This window comes from Pieris rapae, chromosome 3, assembly GCF_905147795.1.
Source record: "Pieris rapae chromosome 3, ilPieRapa1.1, whole genome shotgun sequence".
Lineage (NCBI taxonomy): Eukaryota > Metazoa > Arthropoda > Insecta > Lepidoptera > Pieridae > Pieris > Pieris rapae.
The window spans coordinates 10,429,705-10,447,066 of NC_059511.1; the positions used below are offsets into that span (position 1 = coordinate 10,429,705).

The 17,362-nt window shown below is 30.4% G+C and overlaps 1 protein-coding gene across 2 annotated transcripts in view; it reads left to right on the forward strand.

The window, feature by feature from the left end:
- LOC110998012 (organic cation transporter protein) overlaps positions 1-17,362 on the forward strand; it is a 40,432-nt gene that overhangs the window by 10,438 nt on the left and 12,632 nt on the right. The window contains exon 1 of one of the 2 annotated variants that reach the window (XM_022266417.2): positions 3,414-3,643. The exons of the other annotated variant lie outside the window; for it this stretch is intronic. Within the exon in view, the coding sequence (XP_022122109.2) occupies positions 3,571-3,643 (73 nt within the window). The 5' untranslated portion in view covers positions 3,414-3,570. Of the gene's footprint in view, positions 1-3,413; positions 3,644-17,362 lie in introns of those variants that run through there. 2 annotated transcript variants of the gene reach the window in all.

Consider the following 17,362-nt stretch of genomic DNA (forward strand, 5'->3'; position numbering starts at 1 on the left):
TTTTATTATTTGTGACGCTAGGAACAAACAAGACTAGGGAAATCTTATATAAAACTTTTGTTTGATGTTTTTTGAAAATATTTAGTAACGTCACATTCTCTTCACATATAATTTGAGATAATTGTAAACTAACGAAAATAACTTAACTTTTTGAATAACGTACAGTTCTGATAAAAATATGGTCTTAACAAAGAAGCATAAAATAACGCCTTTTAAGAATAAACTAGCAATACTTCACGTCAGCATTTTTGCTTTGCCTAAATTTTAATTCATAACTTCTGTAACGATAATCAAAACGTTTTAACTTTTTTAACAACTAAATTAAGCTATAAGAATGCCTAATTCAATGCTCGGCATTCTTGATTTCTTAATTTTAAAAGTAGAAGAAGGTACTATCTGAAAATACATATAACAACGTGTTTAATAGGTACATTTATACCTTTCAGGTTATGAGGATTTTTGAAATAATGTTTAAAACTTACTTTTTATTAATAAATATGTTTTTAATTAAATCTAAGACCTTAGCCTAACACCTTATTATTAATGAATCACTCTTATATACCTTAACAAAAATCTGACCTGTTCATGACAGTGTCAAGAGGAACCGAATTTTTAGTTAAAACAGTGGATAAATTCGGACTACGATTCGATTTCTGTATTTTACATCAAAACATCGTCCAAAAAGAGATTACGTTTCCCCCGAATGAATAAGTCTATTAATTATATAGGGATCAGCAGTGCTGCTGTGTGGTAGCCAAGCTGGTTCCAAAGGCACCATTTTAGCATGATGGTGCTCCTCTAATCCAGAATCTTCATCACTAACAAACTCAAATATACCTTCGAAGAAAAAATTAAAAATGTCCGATATGGTGTAATTTTTTAGTTTTTTGTAAACTTTTCTTTTGAATGTTAATATCATAGTCCTTATGCACTTAAAAGCCTCCCACAGCAGGTCCTCTATGAAGGTCTTCATCTGCGTTTTGACAAAAGATATAATTGACATTAAACTGTCTTCTTGGACATCTTCACTCATTAATCCAAGAGCAGTTAGATCTCGCTTTATCTGAGTGGTGCTTGCGTTTGCTGCGATGACACAACACGCCAAAAATATTATGGTTGATGACATCTGCAAAAATTTTAGCAGGCGTTAACTTTTGAAGAGGAAATTATAATTTAAAAATTAATTTGTTTTATCAATAAAACGCTAGACTAACAGTGTTCAATAATTAATAATTGCAATAGTAGTCATAATTTAATTAATTGTGATTAGCACTGTATTTTTTAATGCAATAGGTACATATTCTTTCTTTGTTTCATCCCTGTATTTATCTCGCCTATTTCATAACTTTTTTCTAGATAAACGAAATATCAACATCTACATATTTAGTTTATAACATATGATAAACTCTTGTTAAGCTAAAGATTCAATACAATAAATCGAGATGAGTTGATTTTAATAATGAAACCCAAAGTCTTAAGAAGATTAAAGTTATAAAATAATTTTGATAAATGAAGATAAAGTTTTATTATACTTTCTCGTGTCTCTGCAAATATGAAAATATGCCTTTACCGTGATGGAAGACATTTTGCCGTAATATTCTTCACATAAAATCCGCACTAATACATTATAATTTACTGTTATTAATTATAATATTACAAATATAATTTGTTGTTTTAATAGTTAATGGTTAAGGAGCTGAACCCTTATAACAATTGGCAATATTTCATCATCTACAAGCAAAAGATTTTCAGCCCCTACAGTCTTAATGCAATCTTTTTGGTCCCTTTCTGTCAAATCGTGTTTTCAATTTGATTAATAGAAACAGATTGAGTGCTTTAATTAAGTGCTTACACAATGACAAAAAAATATACGTCGACTTATTGTCTTTGATATTAATTTTTATGAGATAAAAAAATGTATATTATTTTTTTCAACACACAGTATTAAATTAGTAAGACACGGTTTATTTAAATGTTAGTAGAAAATTACAAAAATCATTAATATAACAAGGACCGTACTAAATGTTATTCCACCTTATATTTATAATAAAATTAAAATTTAAAAAGTGCACTTACCTTCAGGAAATAATTAAATACACGTCACTGACGAACTTAATAACAACGAATGTAACATGAGATTTTATAATATTTTGAGGTCATTTATTTAATGCATAATTAAATAATGATCATAATTGATAATGGTTTTCGTAGGAACTAACGCGAAGAACTTAATTTAAATATTTCTTAATAAATATGATTCATACATTAATTATAGGAAAGGGAGAACTATTTCTATTACTATTATGTACTACAATTTGAGTCAAGGTGACAGCAAAGGCTGAAAAACTCCAAAAAAATCGATATTTTTCTTTAAAGCTAGTTTGGAATTCAATACTTTTTGTCAACCGTTTACAGTTACACTATATCAGATTAGCAAGAATACTGTAGTTCACAGTTCAGTTTGTAGAACTCTTACCCATATGATACTAAAGTATCATATGATACTAAAGTATCATATGCGTAAAAATACCAGTTAGGATCCCTTTGACCTACACTGCATATTATTCCTTCAATTGGTATTAAAAAATTCTAGGTGAAAGTAATAATTTTTTACGTTTTTATTCCTCGTGACGACAGTGTGTGACTTTTATTTCCTTTATTTCTTTTATTTCCACTTGCACCATTTTTCGTTTCCTATATAGTGATAAGTGAGGAAATCGATCGCTCAAAAGTCATTTCTGTATGTGTTTTATTAATAATTAAACCATTCACCTCTTCAATGACGGATAAAAATAATTAATTCAAAATAAATTTAAAAAAGGGTTCGTCTTGCTGTTAATGACTTATGGACAAATTTTGATACATTGGGTTATATTGTAATTTGTAATCACAAATCATTGCCGTTGATATTTACATTTATTAATTAAAAACAGATCTATTAAAAAGTGTTTATTTTTAATTTATTAAGTAAAAAGGTTTGGCAGCTAACATAATTGACTATAATCGTAGATTATAATGTTGATATAAGCTGTGGTCAAAAAACTGACACTACAATAAAAGCTAACATAATATGAGAAAACAGAAATGACAATTAAAACTAATTGTACAAAACACAGCATGCTTTATACTAAATAACTATTGCCAACAGGATTCTTACAAATAATGTATATGTGATTTAAAAACTGAGATATACAAATAATAAGTAATATAGTAAAGTACTTTGCAAAGGATAACTCCGCGAAACTGTGAATATCAGCGGTGAAAGGGATAAAAAAATTATATTTAAATTAAACGTAATAATTTCTCGCAATGAGATTTTCAGGTTTGGCCATTCTCTACATTAGCATAAATTTGGGTATAAATAAGTGATATAATTGCACTGCCCATGTACTTGTACATGAATTTTATAATTCCTTGTGTTTTTTATTAGTGGCAATGAACACTGCGTTCGCGCGAAATTCTGCTTGCTATCAGTTTAATACGATCCACTGTTGCGTGCGCGCATTTCGCGTAGGATTATTACAAAATACAAGAAATGAGTAAATAGTGCTCAGTGAAAGATTCAATGTTATGGTGAGAATAAATAAAATGACTTCTTTTCCTGATGTTATGAGAAAATTCTTCAAAATGGGACTTTTTCGAAGTAAGTTTTCTTGATGGGCTACCGTCGATTAAATAATAATATTTTAATAATTAAATAACTGAACTTTAATTTGTAAAATATTATTAACTTACCTATCAACTACCTAAAAATATGTTTTATAATAATTATTATTTATTTATTTAAGCACATCTTATATATGACTATTATTGTGTTAGTTACAATATTATCCTAATTAATGTATTAGTAGGTTAGCTTTAAAGTATATTGAATCATTAAATTCAAAAGGGCACATGCAATCCATGTAAGGGGCAATACAGTCTTCCCGCTAATACCGCCAGCCGCGACCAGTTCTGCTGTTCTGGTGTTCGATATTTAAAAACTCTTTTTTTAAAAAAAAAGAAAATTAGGGCAAAAAATTCGGACGGTGTTGAAATATTTAACTATCCTTGAAACTGGCATGAAGTTATAACTATTGCCATATTATTAAAAAAAAATATTTAACTAGACAATTATTCTACCGGCCTATAAATATATTTATCTTGCTCGCTTATGAAAAATAAAAAAAATCAAATACAATGACAATTAATTTAAACTAAGCATCGTTTAACGGTCTATTTAGATATGAATTAGTCGCTTTATCTTAATTATTATATAATTCCCACTGTTTCTATTTAAAGATACTTTGTGAAGTGTTTAAACACACAAAAAAATTTCACATGTGATTATCAAACTAGCATTCGATTCATTCGCTTGAAAGGTTTAGTTTTAAGTATGGCATTATAGTTAGACAGTCCTATGCCAAAGGCTAGGATTTTGACAAACTGTTTTTCGCGCTAACTCGACTTTGTCTTACATTTCTTTTATTACATTTTTTCTTAAATTTAATTTTTTAAATTAACCTGTGATAGTTTTCAACTATATATAGATAAGTTAGTTTCCATCGCAACGTATTACACATAATAACATGAATAAAACATTAATTAATAATAACATATCTTAGCAATTATAGAAAAACTTGACTACGATAGCCTATTATAGTTAGATTGACAATATGATCTATCAGAGTCTAGAGCCGTTAACTAAAACAAAGATTACTAAATATAAATAGGCGTAACTTTACCTGGATTTGGATCTCGAATTTAAGTTTCTTTAATATATTTATTTTGTAGGATTCTAATATAGTCGACTTTTAGGTCATCTGGGTTTCCTGACAACGTTTAAGTACAAGTATATTATAGTATAATATTGTTACATTCACATAGACAATTATATTTTAAAACAGCGTTATAACAAAGGTATAAAATTATGCATTGTTATATGATATAATTAAAACAATTACAACAGTGGCATTAGAATCTTTTTAAGTCTGGACCTCAGATTTCTGTATCTGTTTCATGGTCATGGTCAATATGTGATCAGCATCCTGTGCCTGACACACGCCTTCGACTTCTTTTGGGTCTAAGGCAATCCGGTTTCCTCACGATATTTTCCTACACCGTACGAGCGAGAGTTAAGTACGCATATAGAAAAAAATCTATTAGTGTACACCTGGGGTCGAAGCTACGACCTCAGAGATGAGAGTCGTACGCTGAAGAAACTAGATCAACCGTATAAACAGTTTGATATTTTCAAAATACAATTTTTATATTAGACAGGCACAGATTAACTCAGACAGGTAATCAATTTTGTAAATCTTAGTACATATCTTTAAATTATTGTTCCGCAGTACACCTCAAAATCTCAATAAATATTTTATAGGTACAATACTTGAGACTGAAAGACCGTATATCGTATCATCTTCGTCTCAAATCAAACTCGTGACTATGTTCTATATTTCATAAATATTCAATTATCTTAAAACAATTAGGTTGTGGTAAGCCAACACCACAAAATCGTTATTCAACTAAATATTTTCTATTGAATTGAATACTACAGAAGTCAGCTGTCAGTTAACCCGTAATAATAACATGTACTGTCATATTTAGAAAAGGCTAGTAAATATAATATTTATTTGTTCATTTTATTTAACACTATTGTACAATCCGACAAGCACATAATTAGGGCGATATTTTCCAAGTATAAGGAATAATAAAAAATATGGTAAAATGCAAGAAGAATATACACAGTTATTGTTAAAATTACAGTTATTAGTTACAGTTGGTTTTGAAAATAATAATACATTATTTGTTCTGTGGTTAATAGGTACAATATTCAAAAGGATAGTAAAATTTTATAATCATACACGAAAATGTAGCAAATTAACAAAAGTAATTGTAATAAAATGGCAAATTATTTATTATATAACAGGAGTTTGGAAGATTTAATAAAGCTTGGAAGGTCGTTAACCGTTTTTAAAAATAGCAACGGTCCTAGCATTGAACCCTGGCTAATATCAGAACTTGTCGGTTATGGCTGCGAGATGCATTATCCATATTTAACATACTGGATACGATTTGATAGGAAACGAGAAAAAAACTTTAGCAGAACAGGACTACTTCCATTTGCGGTAAACTTTTGGAGAAAAAGGTACCTATTTGATCGAAAGCTCGAACGAAGTGGAAGAAAGGCGTGCTGGGAATTTATGAGATAGATAGCGCGTGTACATTTATGCATACACATACATATATATATTTATATATATATATATATATATATAGTGTATATCCCATACGCACATGGCCAGCTTTAGTCGTAATTCTGGTCTTTTTTTCTGAAATCTTTTATTAAAATAAATCCTATGTATTAACAGACATATTAAATCTTAACACGAATACATATCATTTACAATTAAGATTAGATTAAGTGAATTATTTATAACAAGGATTTAGTGTAACCTTGGTTGAATTGCAACATTAATCTCATTTTGGAAGACGCGGTTAATTTTTATTTTGATATATAATATTAGCGATTATGATCAACAAGATTAATTTTAATCTAGGTAGGTGGTAATTAAAATATTATAATTTTTTTAATATACATGTTATAGTAGCGTTTTTCCGTGTCCAATTAGAATACTTTACGGATATTTAAGTCTTGTATTTTTGCGTTCATCATAATTAACAATGTATTTGTCGGTTTTAAAAACATTGAACGTGGTTTTTAAAGTGTCGTGTTATCTCGCCTTGCGTTATTGGTTTTTCTCATGAACTCAGAGTACGATGTATTTATGAACACGATTGTATTAATAAATCTAAGAATTTTATTTAGATCGTGTGAATAAATAAGGCTGGCATCACAAAATTTTAACTCTATGACTTCGAGGTTACCGAATGTACTCCTTGTTTTGGATTCCACTTTTATTACGTAGAAGGCTAATTAAATAGTTCTTATAAATATATTAACGAAAAAGGGCCAGGAATGTTTCATATGGCAAGTTAAGGTTGCTTGGTTTTATTTATACTATTCGTTGGTAGTGTATACTTATAATTATAACAAAATAATAAAAAATAATAATAATGAAATTATAAATAGACGGATTTATTGAGATTATAAAGCTGTCTATATATATACTGTCTATCCGTTTCTGTGTATATACTGAACTGACTAGCATTTGGTGCCAATTTGGAAGTCCTTAACTCAAAAACTTAATATTTGTTCCTATAACAGGGTAAGAACTAAGAACGTGTAGAAGGATATCATGTTTAGTGACATAGACACTCGCATTGGGAAAAGGCTCGCAAGTGCGTTGCCGGTTTTTAGAATAGAAGCTCTCTTCATAAAGGATTATTATTATTTATTATTTTATTATTCGGCATAGCAAACGTTCATTTTGTTAGTTACAAATATAGTATACAGTACATATATTCTTTCGTATCAATTTGAGAATAAAACATAGGCATTGATTTATTTATTTTTTAAGAACGCTTTTACCTTCAGCTTTTTATACTATGCGAGTAGGAACTAAATTGGCCAAAGGAAGTGTTTTAATGAAATTTTTTAAGGCTCGTTTTTAGACGAACAAAGTTTCTAAACATTACGAAACAATAGTATCGCATTCAAAAAGATTTTTTTTATACTTAATAACAATAGAGTGGCGCTACAACCCTAAATTAGCCTCACATTGCAGTCTTCTGTTTGAAACATGTTGTTTGATTTGAGACATGCCGGATTCCTAAGGCCCGGCGCTCACTATCGGCATCGGCAAGGAAATCCGGCAGGTTCCTTCGGCATTCCTACATGCAAGCGTACACTGTCGGAAACTATGTCTTGGCATGCTGCAACGTTCTCAGGGATGACAAGGCGACCTTAAGCATGCTGCACGGTCCTAGCTACCCGAGTAGTTGTTGTGCGGCCGCGGACCGAAGGTTCTCGAAGTATCCCGAAGCAACCTCAAAGCTGCCTTATCACCTAAAATCCTCAGTCGTTCCGATGCCGATAATGAGTGCCGGGCATTACGATGCTTTTCTTGAGAATACGACCTAGTGTTACATTCCTAATGTTGACAGAATTTGTGCACAACCGAGATGAGAGTCGCACACTGAAGCAACTAGGCCGACACTGCTTATGAATCACCCGTATAATTTTAAATCCCCCTTAAGTAAGGATCAATCTTTTAACTCTTAGGTTCATTAGAATTTATATTTATTAAAATTTTAATTATCACATTTTGAGAAACGTGGTATTTAACACAAACGTAATATAATAATAATAACAATTAGTGATAACCATTAAAATACAATAAACTATTATTATTCTCAAGATCACAGTCCTAAAGGTCGTTTTTATTTAATAAACTAATATTTAGTGAGCCCTTATTTTAACTGCCCGCGTGATAATGTCACAAAAACTTCTGTCTTCCAAATTGTGCCATTTATTTTATATGCCTTGGGAAATAATCGAATAACTATTCAAACATGTCCCTACAATGACACGTTAGTTTTTGGAAAGAAAAACCTAAAAATCTACTCCAAAATTTAAACAGAAACAGTAAAACCAAAAAACTGAAAATTGCTAATAATATGTTTAACGCAACTTTTAGCCCCTAGCTACGGAATAATACAACTATGACGTTTTTTATTATCTCATTAATATCCAAAAAGCTATTATAAAACTTTAGCTAGTTATTATTATTTATTTATTAACACAGAAATACAGTACAATCAAAATAATTCGAGCGATCTCTTTCAGCTGGGAGAAAAAAATCAATTAAATTAGATAAAGTGAGTGCAAGACGTGCAAACTTACATAAAACTAATGGAACAACGCAGTTAAAAATGTATACAATAGATATATATATTTATATATATTGCAAAAAGTCATATACTTTAAAATGACTTTGGGACGACGATGTCATACTTAGCTCGGCAAAAATCACAACCGATGTTTTGCATATTAATCACTGGATGACAATCGATCTTTAATATGTGCTCCATTCGACGACCCCTCGCCAGTCGCCATTCAAGCGATAAATTAATTTAAACTACACCGTTGTCTGCCGTCTATCAGATTATTACACTTGTATTGCTATATCTAACCTCTATAAACTAAACAAAATTGCCTTTTAATGCTGTTTCGCTTACATGCTAAATATAAAGTAAATGTGTCTAAAGTAATATATTTAGCCCCTTTCCATCCTGCTCCCACTCTTTTTAATTCGCCTGTCTAACATCTATGTATATAATGCCTTAGATTGAATATGTTCTGTTTTTACATTTGGTTTACTTAACTTTTAACAAGTATACATGGTATGAGAACTCTCAGTCATTGCAAGAGCTGCATTAATATTAATAAATGTCTTCTTTAATATTTATTAACTTTCCTAAATGTATGTATTTTACTAAATTATTTACTACTTTACTCAACGGTTCAGTTACGTGGTCATCGATAGACCACAAAAAATATTTTCGCGTTTATTTCAGCTAAGAGAGACTTTCTTTCCTAAGCTTGTAGGTTCAATTCACGGTTATGCACCAATGGACTTCTTGTCTATGTGCACATTTTTTTTTGCTCGAACGGTGAAGAAAAATCTTGAGTGGAAACTGGCTTGCCTTAGACTTAAAACGTCGACGGTGAGTGACAGTGTTACCTAGTGGCCTGTAGGAGTCATGAACAGATACAGAAGTTTAGACACTGTTGTCTTATATCCGGTATCAATTGTCTTATTAAATATTTATCACGATATAACCTTGATGTGACTTGTATAGAACCAGGCAAACTAATTATGTAGGTACTTAAATAAAATAAATAAATAAAATAAAATAGCCTTTATTGCTGAACTTATTTTTACAGTAATTTTTCTTACAAATACGTTTATAACTTTTAACAGTTTCTTTTCTTTTCATAAATCAGGTATCGGTAAACGGTCGTTTCTACATTTCAGCTTGTCTTTCGACATAGGCCTCCTCTAAAGATTTCCACTCTGTTCTATTTGTTTTTCATGTTAGTGTTATTTTTTTCCTTTAGAGGGTCGTGGTCATTTTTCCCCACGATGACCAGTCGGCTTGGGGAAGTATTTTGTTTTGTTATTTTATGTTGGTTCATGTTGAGCTGTTTATTTTTCCGTTTACCGACAGTTAATTGTTATTCTTTGTTAGTTGTTGTCTTAGCGGGAAGAGACGAAAGAGAATTAGCTCTAATCCTCATTACGTCGAAAGCATTTGGTCTATTGTTAATCGGCGGCATTAGAGTTTGTTGTTTCCTTGGTTGAGCATTGTTTTGTGGGGATGATGATGTTTCTCTTTTGCGCTTTTCCTTATTTATGTTAGTATTTTTTCCTTTTACTACTAGTTTGTCAAATTTCAGGTACGCGATATTTCCCTTTTCTCTCTCCTCTTTTAGCTGCGCCTGCAACGTTTTCCTTTTCTCTATTACTTCCTTTGTGTAGTCTTCTGTAACATATACATTTTTGAAGTTTTTCTTCTTTCCCATAACTTCATTCTTCTTCCATTCGCTCGTAAAGGAAATCAGAATTGGTCTTGGTTTTCCAGAAGACTTTCCCTTTCCTAGACGATATATTTTGTTTATCTCATGTTCTTGTAATTGTATGTCAAGGTCAGTTTTGAAAATATGTATTGTATTTTGTATTAATTCTTGTGTAGACCTTTCGCCTTCATTTACTCCAAACATTATCAAATTGTTTTGCTTCTTTCCTCTTTTTAAACTTTCTACTTCCTTTTCGAGATTTTCTACTTTTATTTTTAAGTTTCTATTTTCTGTTATAATAGGTTGAAGTTTTTCGTCTAATCTCTCCATTATATTATTTGTTATCGAATCTTTCAATTCTATTGTTTGGTTCAAGATTTCATTCTTCATTTTATCAAACAATAGTTGAAACTGATCCTCCATTCTTGTAAACTAAATCTGCGTGTTATGGAACGTAATTAGTGGTAGTTTTTATTTACTTGCTCTGGCAACACTAGTTAGCTGTTACTGTGACAAGTGTCAATGTCATTGATCTTTTGTCTATGCTCAATATGATTGGTGGATTTCTAACCTCTAATTATCACTTTTTGGAGATACTTTTGTTGAAATTCAAGAACTTACGTGATATTGTGTGAAATCGGTAGTTCCACTACACGGACGACACTTCAATTTGTGTTTTGTGACGTCGCAGTCTCAAGAACAGTGTACGAAATTATTTTTTAGCACTCAATAATACGGAGCTACACAATTACGATGCTTACCTGTAGGTACTTGCAATTCGTTAAATGCAGCAAAAACCAATTACAATAGCCTCCGCTAACTTGACAAAGACAGTACTTTGACAAAATTGGTCTACACAAACTTAAATTAACTAGAAAATAATTGAGGCCAAGGTATTCTGCCTAAAACCATCACATTATTTTTACCAAAAAAAAATTGCTATTAGTTTGTCTCGCCAAAATTCGAGGATTAATGGACCGATTAAAATATTTGCGAGATTTAGGGAAGGTTTAATCGTGGGAAATATTAATACTAATAAAGATAAACATTTTGTATTCAGTTTTGACCATACACATTTGTAAAAATATATTTAGGTGATACGGATAAGTATAAATAGATGATACGGAGTTCACCGTATCATCTATTTATTCTTATATGTATGTTATAATTCAAAACTTTTAAATTTAACGCTTAATTAACATATATGGTCCAAAATTAAAGAAGACAAAACACGATTTGACAAATGATTAATTAATATGCCGCATGAGTAAATATTCATACTTATAAATAAGATTAACAAAATAGCGTAACTCGAAGATTTTTTACAATCAATAAAATACAGAAAAATAATTTTATTTCTCTCTTCGTTTATGTTATGTTAACAATTATTATATGATATGGTGGATAGAAATCAGAGTTTCTGCTTAAATAATAATCTAGTTACAACTACAAACTTGTATATATAATCTTTCTTGGCCTATTTATTTTAGCACATTTGACTTTTATATTATTATTTATCATGAGCACAATTATGAAATCGTTAACTTATCACTGCTTTGACTGTTAATAATATTTACTAGAAATTCGTAACGACCGAGTTACGAGAACGACTGGCTATAAGTAATTAATTTATTTTTCTCACAAAAACTTTAAACTTCAGTTACACTTATTTATTATTATAAACAAATAATTGTCTTTCTTGTCTTGAGGGAAATGCTTGTTTGTGTGAGACTGATGCCTGCTAAAGGTAAGAGTACCTGTGTTACAGGTCATCAGGTCTCCACCACTTCGGATCGACGAAGGTCTTATAAAGTAGATAAAACTTACAGAGAATAAACAATTATTATTACAATAAAGAATAAAAAAAATATGCGAAATAGTATTCAAATATCTCATTAATTTAGAGATGACTTATATAGAAGAAAGAATAGATAGAAAAATTGAAGGTGTAAAATTAAAAAAATTAACAAGTTTCGGCCGCTGCCCGAGGACATCTACAGCTCCAGAAGGCTTATGAATGGGGTTCATGGCCCCCATCGCTGTTTGTCTATCAATAGATTTGAGATGCATTACTTGATTGTAATAGTCAGTACACGCGAACGCCTCACTTTTTACGTATTAAATTCTTATTAAAAAAAAAAAACAATACTTAAATATAATATTTTATATGTCAGTATATAAAAACTGCACAAAAGCAGACACATTCAGAGATCAACAAACTCTTTTTGCTGCCAAGGATTTTGTTATTATGAAATCTTCATGAATATTCTCAGTTAATTTTATTTCGTCAAGAATTGTGTTTAAGTTTCGTTTGCTGTAAAAAACCAACCTGCTTAGCGGTCTGTTGGAATGTTCTATCATCTATGGTAGTCAAATTAAATAATCATACTTTATTTTTTATGTGATTAATTATTGTATCCATTTTGTCACAATGTTTGGTACAAATGACATTATAACGGAAGTAACTAAAGTGAACTAACGAACGTTATAGACTTTCAGTGAAACGTGAGTTTTATATTTTTTTTAAAATATTAACTTAATCGTATATCTGAATTGAATTGAACTGCACAATTCTACATATAGTATTTACATTTTTACTATCCTCAATAATAAATTATATTTTAATTATTACATTATAAGGTTAGTTATTCTATTTTGTTTAATATAAAGTTTTTAATTATCCTCAATAATAATAAAAACTCGTTTAATTTCCATTTCATTTTCATTTGCTATTTGCTTTACCTTTTCACGGGTTTTTTTATCTAACTAACTCTGCCCATGGCTTTCTGTCTCCGTTCGCTTTCTGCTTCTATTTCTTCTATCACCTTTTTGTGGAGCGACTCCTACTACTTTTTCCTCATAGTCCTTTCCATATCGCTTAGCTGTATTTAAACTCTACCTTAAACTAAAACTAAATCACCATAATAATAAAGTATTTAAACCAGACTTACAAAGTCATCACGTAAGTTTGGTGCAGTTCTTTTTTATTCAAATTTTGTAAGTTTATTCAAAATCACAACTCTGTGTTTGAAATTTACCGAGCGATATCCTGATAATATATAAACGCAGGTATATTCTAATCAGCTAGTAGATGGTAAATAATGCTAGGAAATTATCCTACTTGTGAATATCAGTGCAGCCGAGGTGTGAGCGTGACTACGTGGATCTCAATTGAGCACGTTTCATTCGTAATCCTGTCACCCCACACGTCCGCATCCACAGATTAATAATAAAACATAACTTATTTAAATTATGTTTTATTTACTCTTAGATTGTCACAATCACTTTGAAATTTATGTATTTGTTGCCACACCAAAAAAAGAAAACAGGAAATAAACAAAATAATTAATCTCGCGCCTCCTTCGCGGACGGCATGCAATTAATACAAAAACATTTTTTATTTTTAACGAATTACCTGGCCAATATTGCTAAATTCTATTTGGACTTAGTTACGCTTAGTCTTCATTGTTAGTTTGCTATAATTGTCAGTATAACATGATATGGAATTCAATCATTTCATCTCATTAACGTTTAAAAAAGTATTTACATTTCATCGATGGATCACTTTTGGCTTATTTTACACCACACACGCCATCAGCACACATTTAGTATTCGATGCCTACATTATTTATTGTTTAATGTGAAGTTAGTAATAATATAACACCAGCTAAAACCATAACCATGGTTTAGATATGAAAATAATGTTGTTCTGACACTTTCAACTAACTGATAATTCACTATTATAAATTTAATTATAATAGGTATAGATAATAACAACAAGTATATATACTTCGATGCAAAACCCATCATGATTGTGTCATACTAATCAGAGAACTAACGAAATAGGTAAATGTTAATCGTTTAATTTAAATATATTTAAAAATCATTATAACATTAGGTACATTATGTTTTTCATATACTACGAATTGTTCATATTGCAAATTCGTGTCCTTACATACTAATTACACATGTTTTCCTTATTTTTAATAATAATAATTTATTTACATCCATTGTGATTCGTACCTCAATAACATACCTAAAAAGTTATGCTTAGAAATAATTGATTTTTACTTGGCTCAAATAATTAACATCGAGGTTAAAGCAAATAGGCCAGATATACCCAAGAGTAAAAGGCAACAATGTGTTAAGAATATAACCGAATGAATTAAACTTCTAAGAGATAGTCCTTGTATGTTATATATATAACATAATGCAGTTGTTATTTATATACGGGAATAAAACAATACTTTAGTTATCGTACAAAATGTAAACCTTACAAGTTTGCCTGATTTAATTAATAATTAAGGAATTAATCGTAACGTTTCCATAGTTCCAATAGTAACTAAGTTTCCCATATTACTTATTTGTAATTTAAATTTCTTGACGAGTTGTTCGTATGTTCCCACGAAATTAGGATAATGTGACAGGAAATATAAGAATAATATCTCCGCTAATCACTTAAATATTAATGGGTTTACAACGAGAAACCCTATCAACACCAGCCAAGGCTGTAGATATCTGCTCTTGTAATATCATCAAAATGTCAAATTCGTTGGAGACTGACGACGTCATAAGGTTTTCGACTTTGTTATACATCTTTTATATTTTTTATAGTAGATATATCTGTATTGAAATTTATTCGCTTAGACTGGGAATAAAATTAAAATCATTCAAAACCTGCAACGGATAAGACAAAAAATTTATCTAAGTAAAACTACTTGGTTTTTGCAGTCTGTTTAATCCGAGTGAACAAGTTAGCTGCATAATATCGTAGGTAATTATTTAAAATATAGAGAGGTGTTCACCTTGCCCCATTGTTTATGCTTTAATGTAAATTTAACAACAAATCCAAAAATAACTCAGTTTCCTGTGTTTTTTTTACTGTTGACGTTGTATTTAACCTTTATTAAATTTTATTAATTATGCAACTTTCTTATTTAAACGTTTTCGTGGTATAATTAAAAATAGACGCGAAGTTTATGTACATTCCTCCAAAATAGTATTAGTAGTATAGTATTTCGTTTACTCGAATATTTCTATAAGATAATAATTTTATAAAGTGCTTGGAGATACAGTATTCCTACATCGCCCCACTACACCACAGGTCCCGTCACTCAACTGATACATAATAATAATAAAGCCAGTTTAATTTCGAATTATGATAAAAAGATAATATACAGATTATATTTTTTACATTTAAAACATTATTTTATTTATCCTGTTGTATATCCTATATCTTACCGTCGATCGGAACCCCTTCGCGGATAAACGCCTCCAGCTTATACCAACTGACTCTGTCCATGGCTTTCTCCATTCGCTTCTTCTTACCGCTTCTATTTCTTCTTTCCACTTTTTCTTGGGGCGCCCTCTTCTTCTTCCCCTTGGTCCTTTCCAAACACTTATCTTTAAAGTCCCCCTTTTATCTGTGTATTACATAAACTACGTTAAATAATATTTATAAATTTGTAAACGTACATGGGTACGTTAGTGACTTTCTTCTTGAGGGTTAAGGCGGGTCACTGATGATACACCGACAGTAAGCTATACAAATATCCAACTTTATTATATATTAGAATAATAATATTAATCTTCGTCGATTGTATTTACTTGTGTGTGTCAAGTATCGTCGTTATCAATAAAAGCGTGTCATAACGTAAACATATTATTGTCATTACGTTATTAAGCTGTCAATACGAATTACACATAGAAATTGTTATCGAACAATAACCTAGGCGTTGTATAAATTATCAGAATATTATTTATTATATTGCCCTCATATTGCAAAGAGGAGAACACTCACTCACTGTGCGGCTTCAATCAAAGAACTGATTTGTGAAATGCTTTAATAATAGTTATTATTTAAATACAGGTAGTAAATTAACGGTCGATATCGCTTAAGAGCAGATTCTTCTAGACCAGTGTTTCTTAGTTAGGGCCTACCCCAAAGGGGGTCAGTTTCATTGTTAAGAGAGGCAATGAAATGAAATGAAATACGTTTATTTGGAACATAACATATCGTGGAGACTTGAGAAGGAAGCTGACCAAATAAAATTGGAACCTAATATCAATTTCTGTGCAGCAAGAATCAAGCGTAACGATCTCATTAAATTCAAATAGAAAATCTTTTAAATTATTGGCATTTGAAGATAATTTTATTCATTGTGTCAAAAAAAATACCTATTGATTCGTTTAGAGTTTCCTAGTGATTTCTTCGTAAAACCTTCATTTATGTATCCTAAGTGAACGATTTTTTGTAATATATACATTATGTAAGTATTTTGCATGCCCCTCGCGTACTAATTTTAGGTAGGGTAAGATGGCGCATGGTAAAAAAAAGGCTGGGAATCACATCCATACGGAGATGTTTTTCATAAGCGTATCACTTTGCAAAAACAATTAGCGTCATAACAGAAATTAAACATTATATAAAAACAATATTTTTTATTGATACATGCAACAGTTTCACACTGGGTAATTATTAAATAGGTAAAAATATATAATCGGTATTCCATCCGTACATATTAAGGTGTTGATCTGCATTTGTTTTTTTATATTCCAATATGACGTTGTTTTAGATGCGAGCACATCTTTTAGACAGGCATGAACAACAAAAGTTTAAGTAGAACAAACGCCTGTCGCCTTATTGAAAAGCATAATATAATTCACACGAGACAGTGTTTGTCAATCGCAAGTTTCCGGCAGAACGTTTTAAAATCCTTGAACTCTTTTTAAAAGCAATACAGCGGAAGTGAACTGCAACAGTTGAATTATATCAGATAAACTAAAAAACGTAAATTAAATAATCTACGTAACGGTTATCGCGATCAATTTTTTTATAGGAGTAGTGGGTAGACGAGAAAACATTGTGTTCCAATAAAAATACGAGAATTTCTCCAC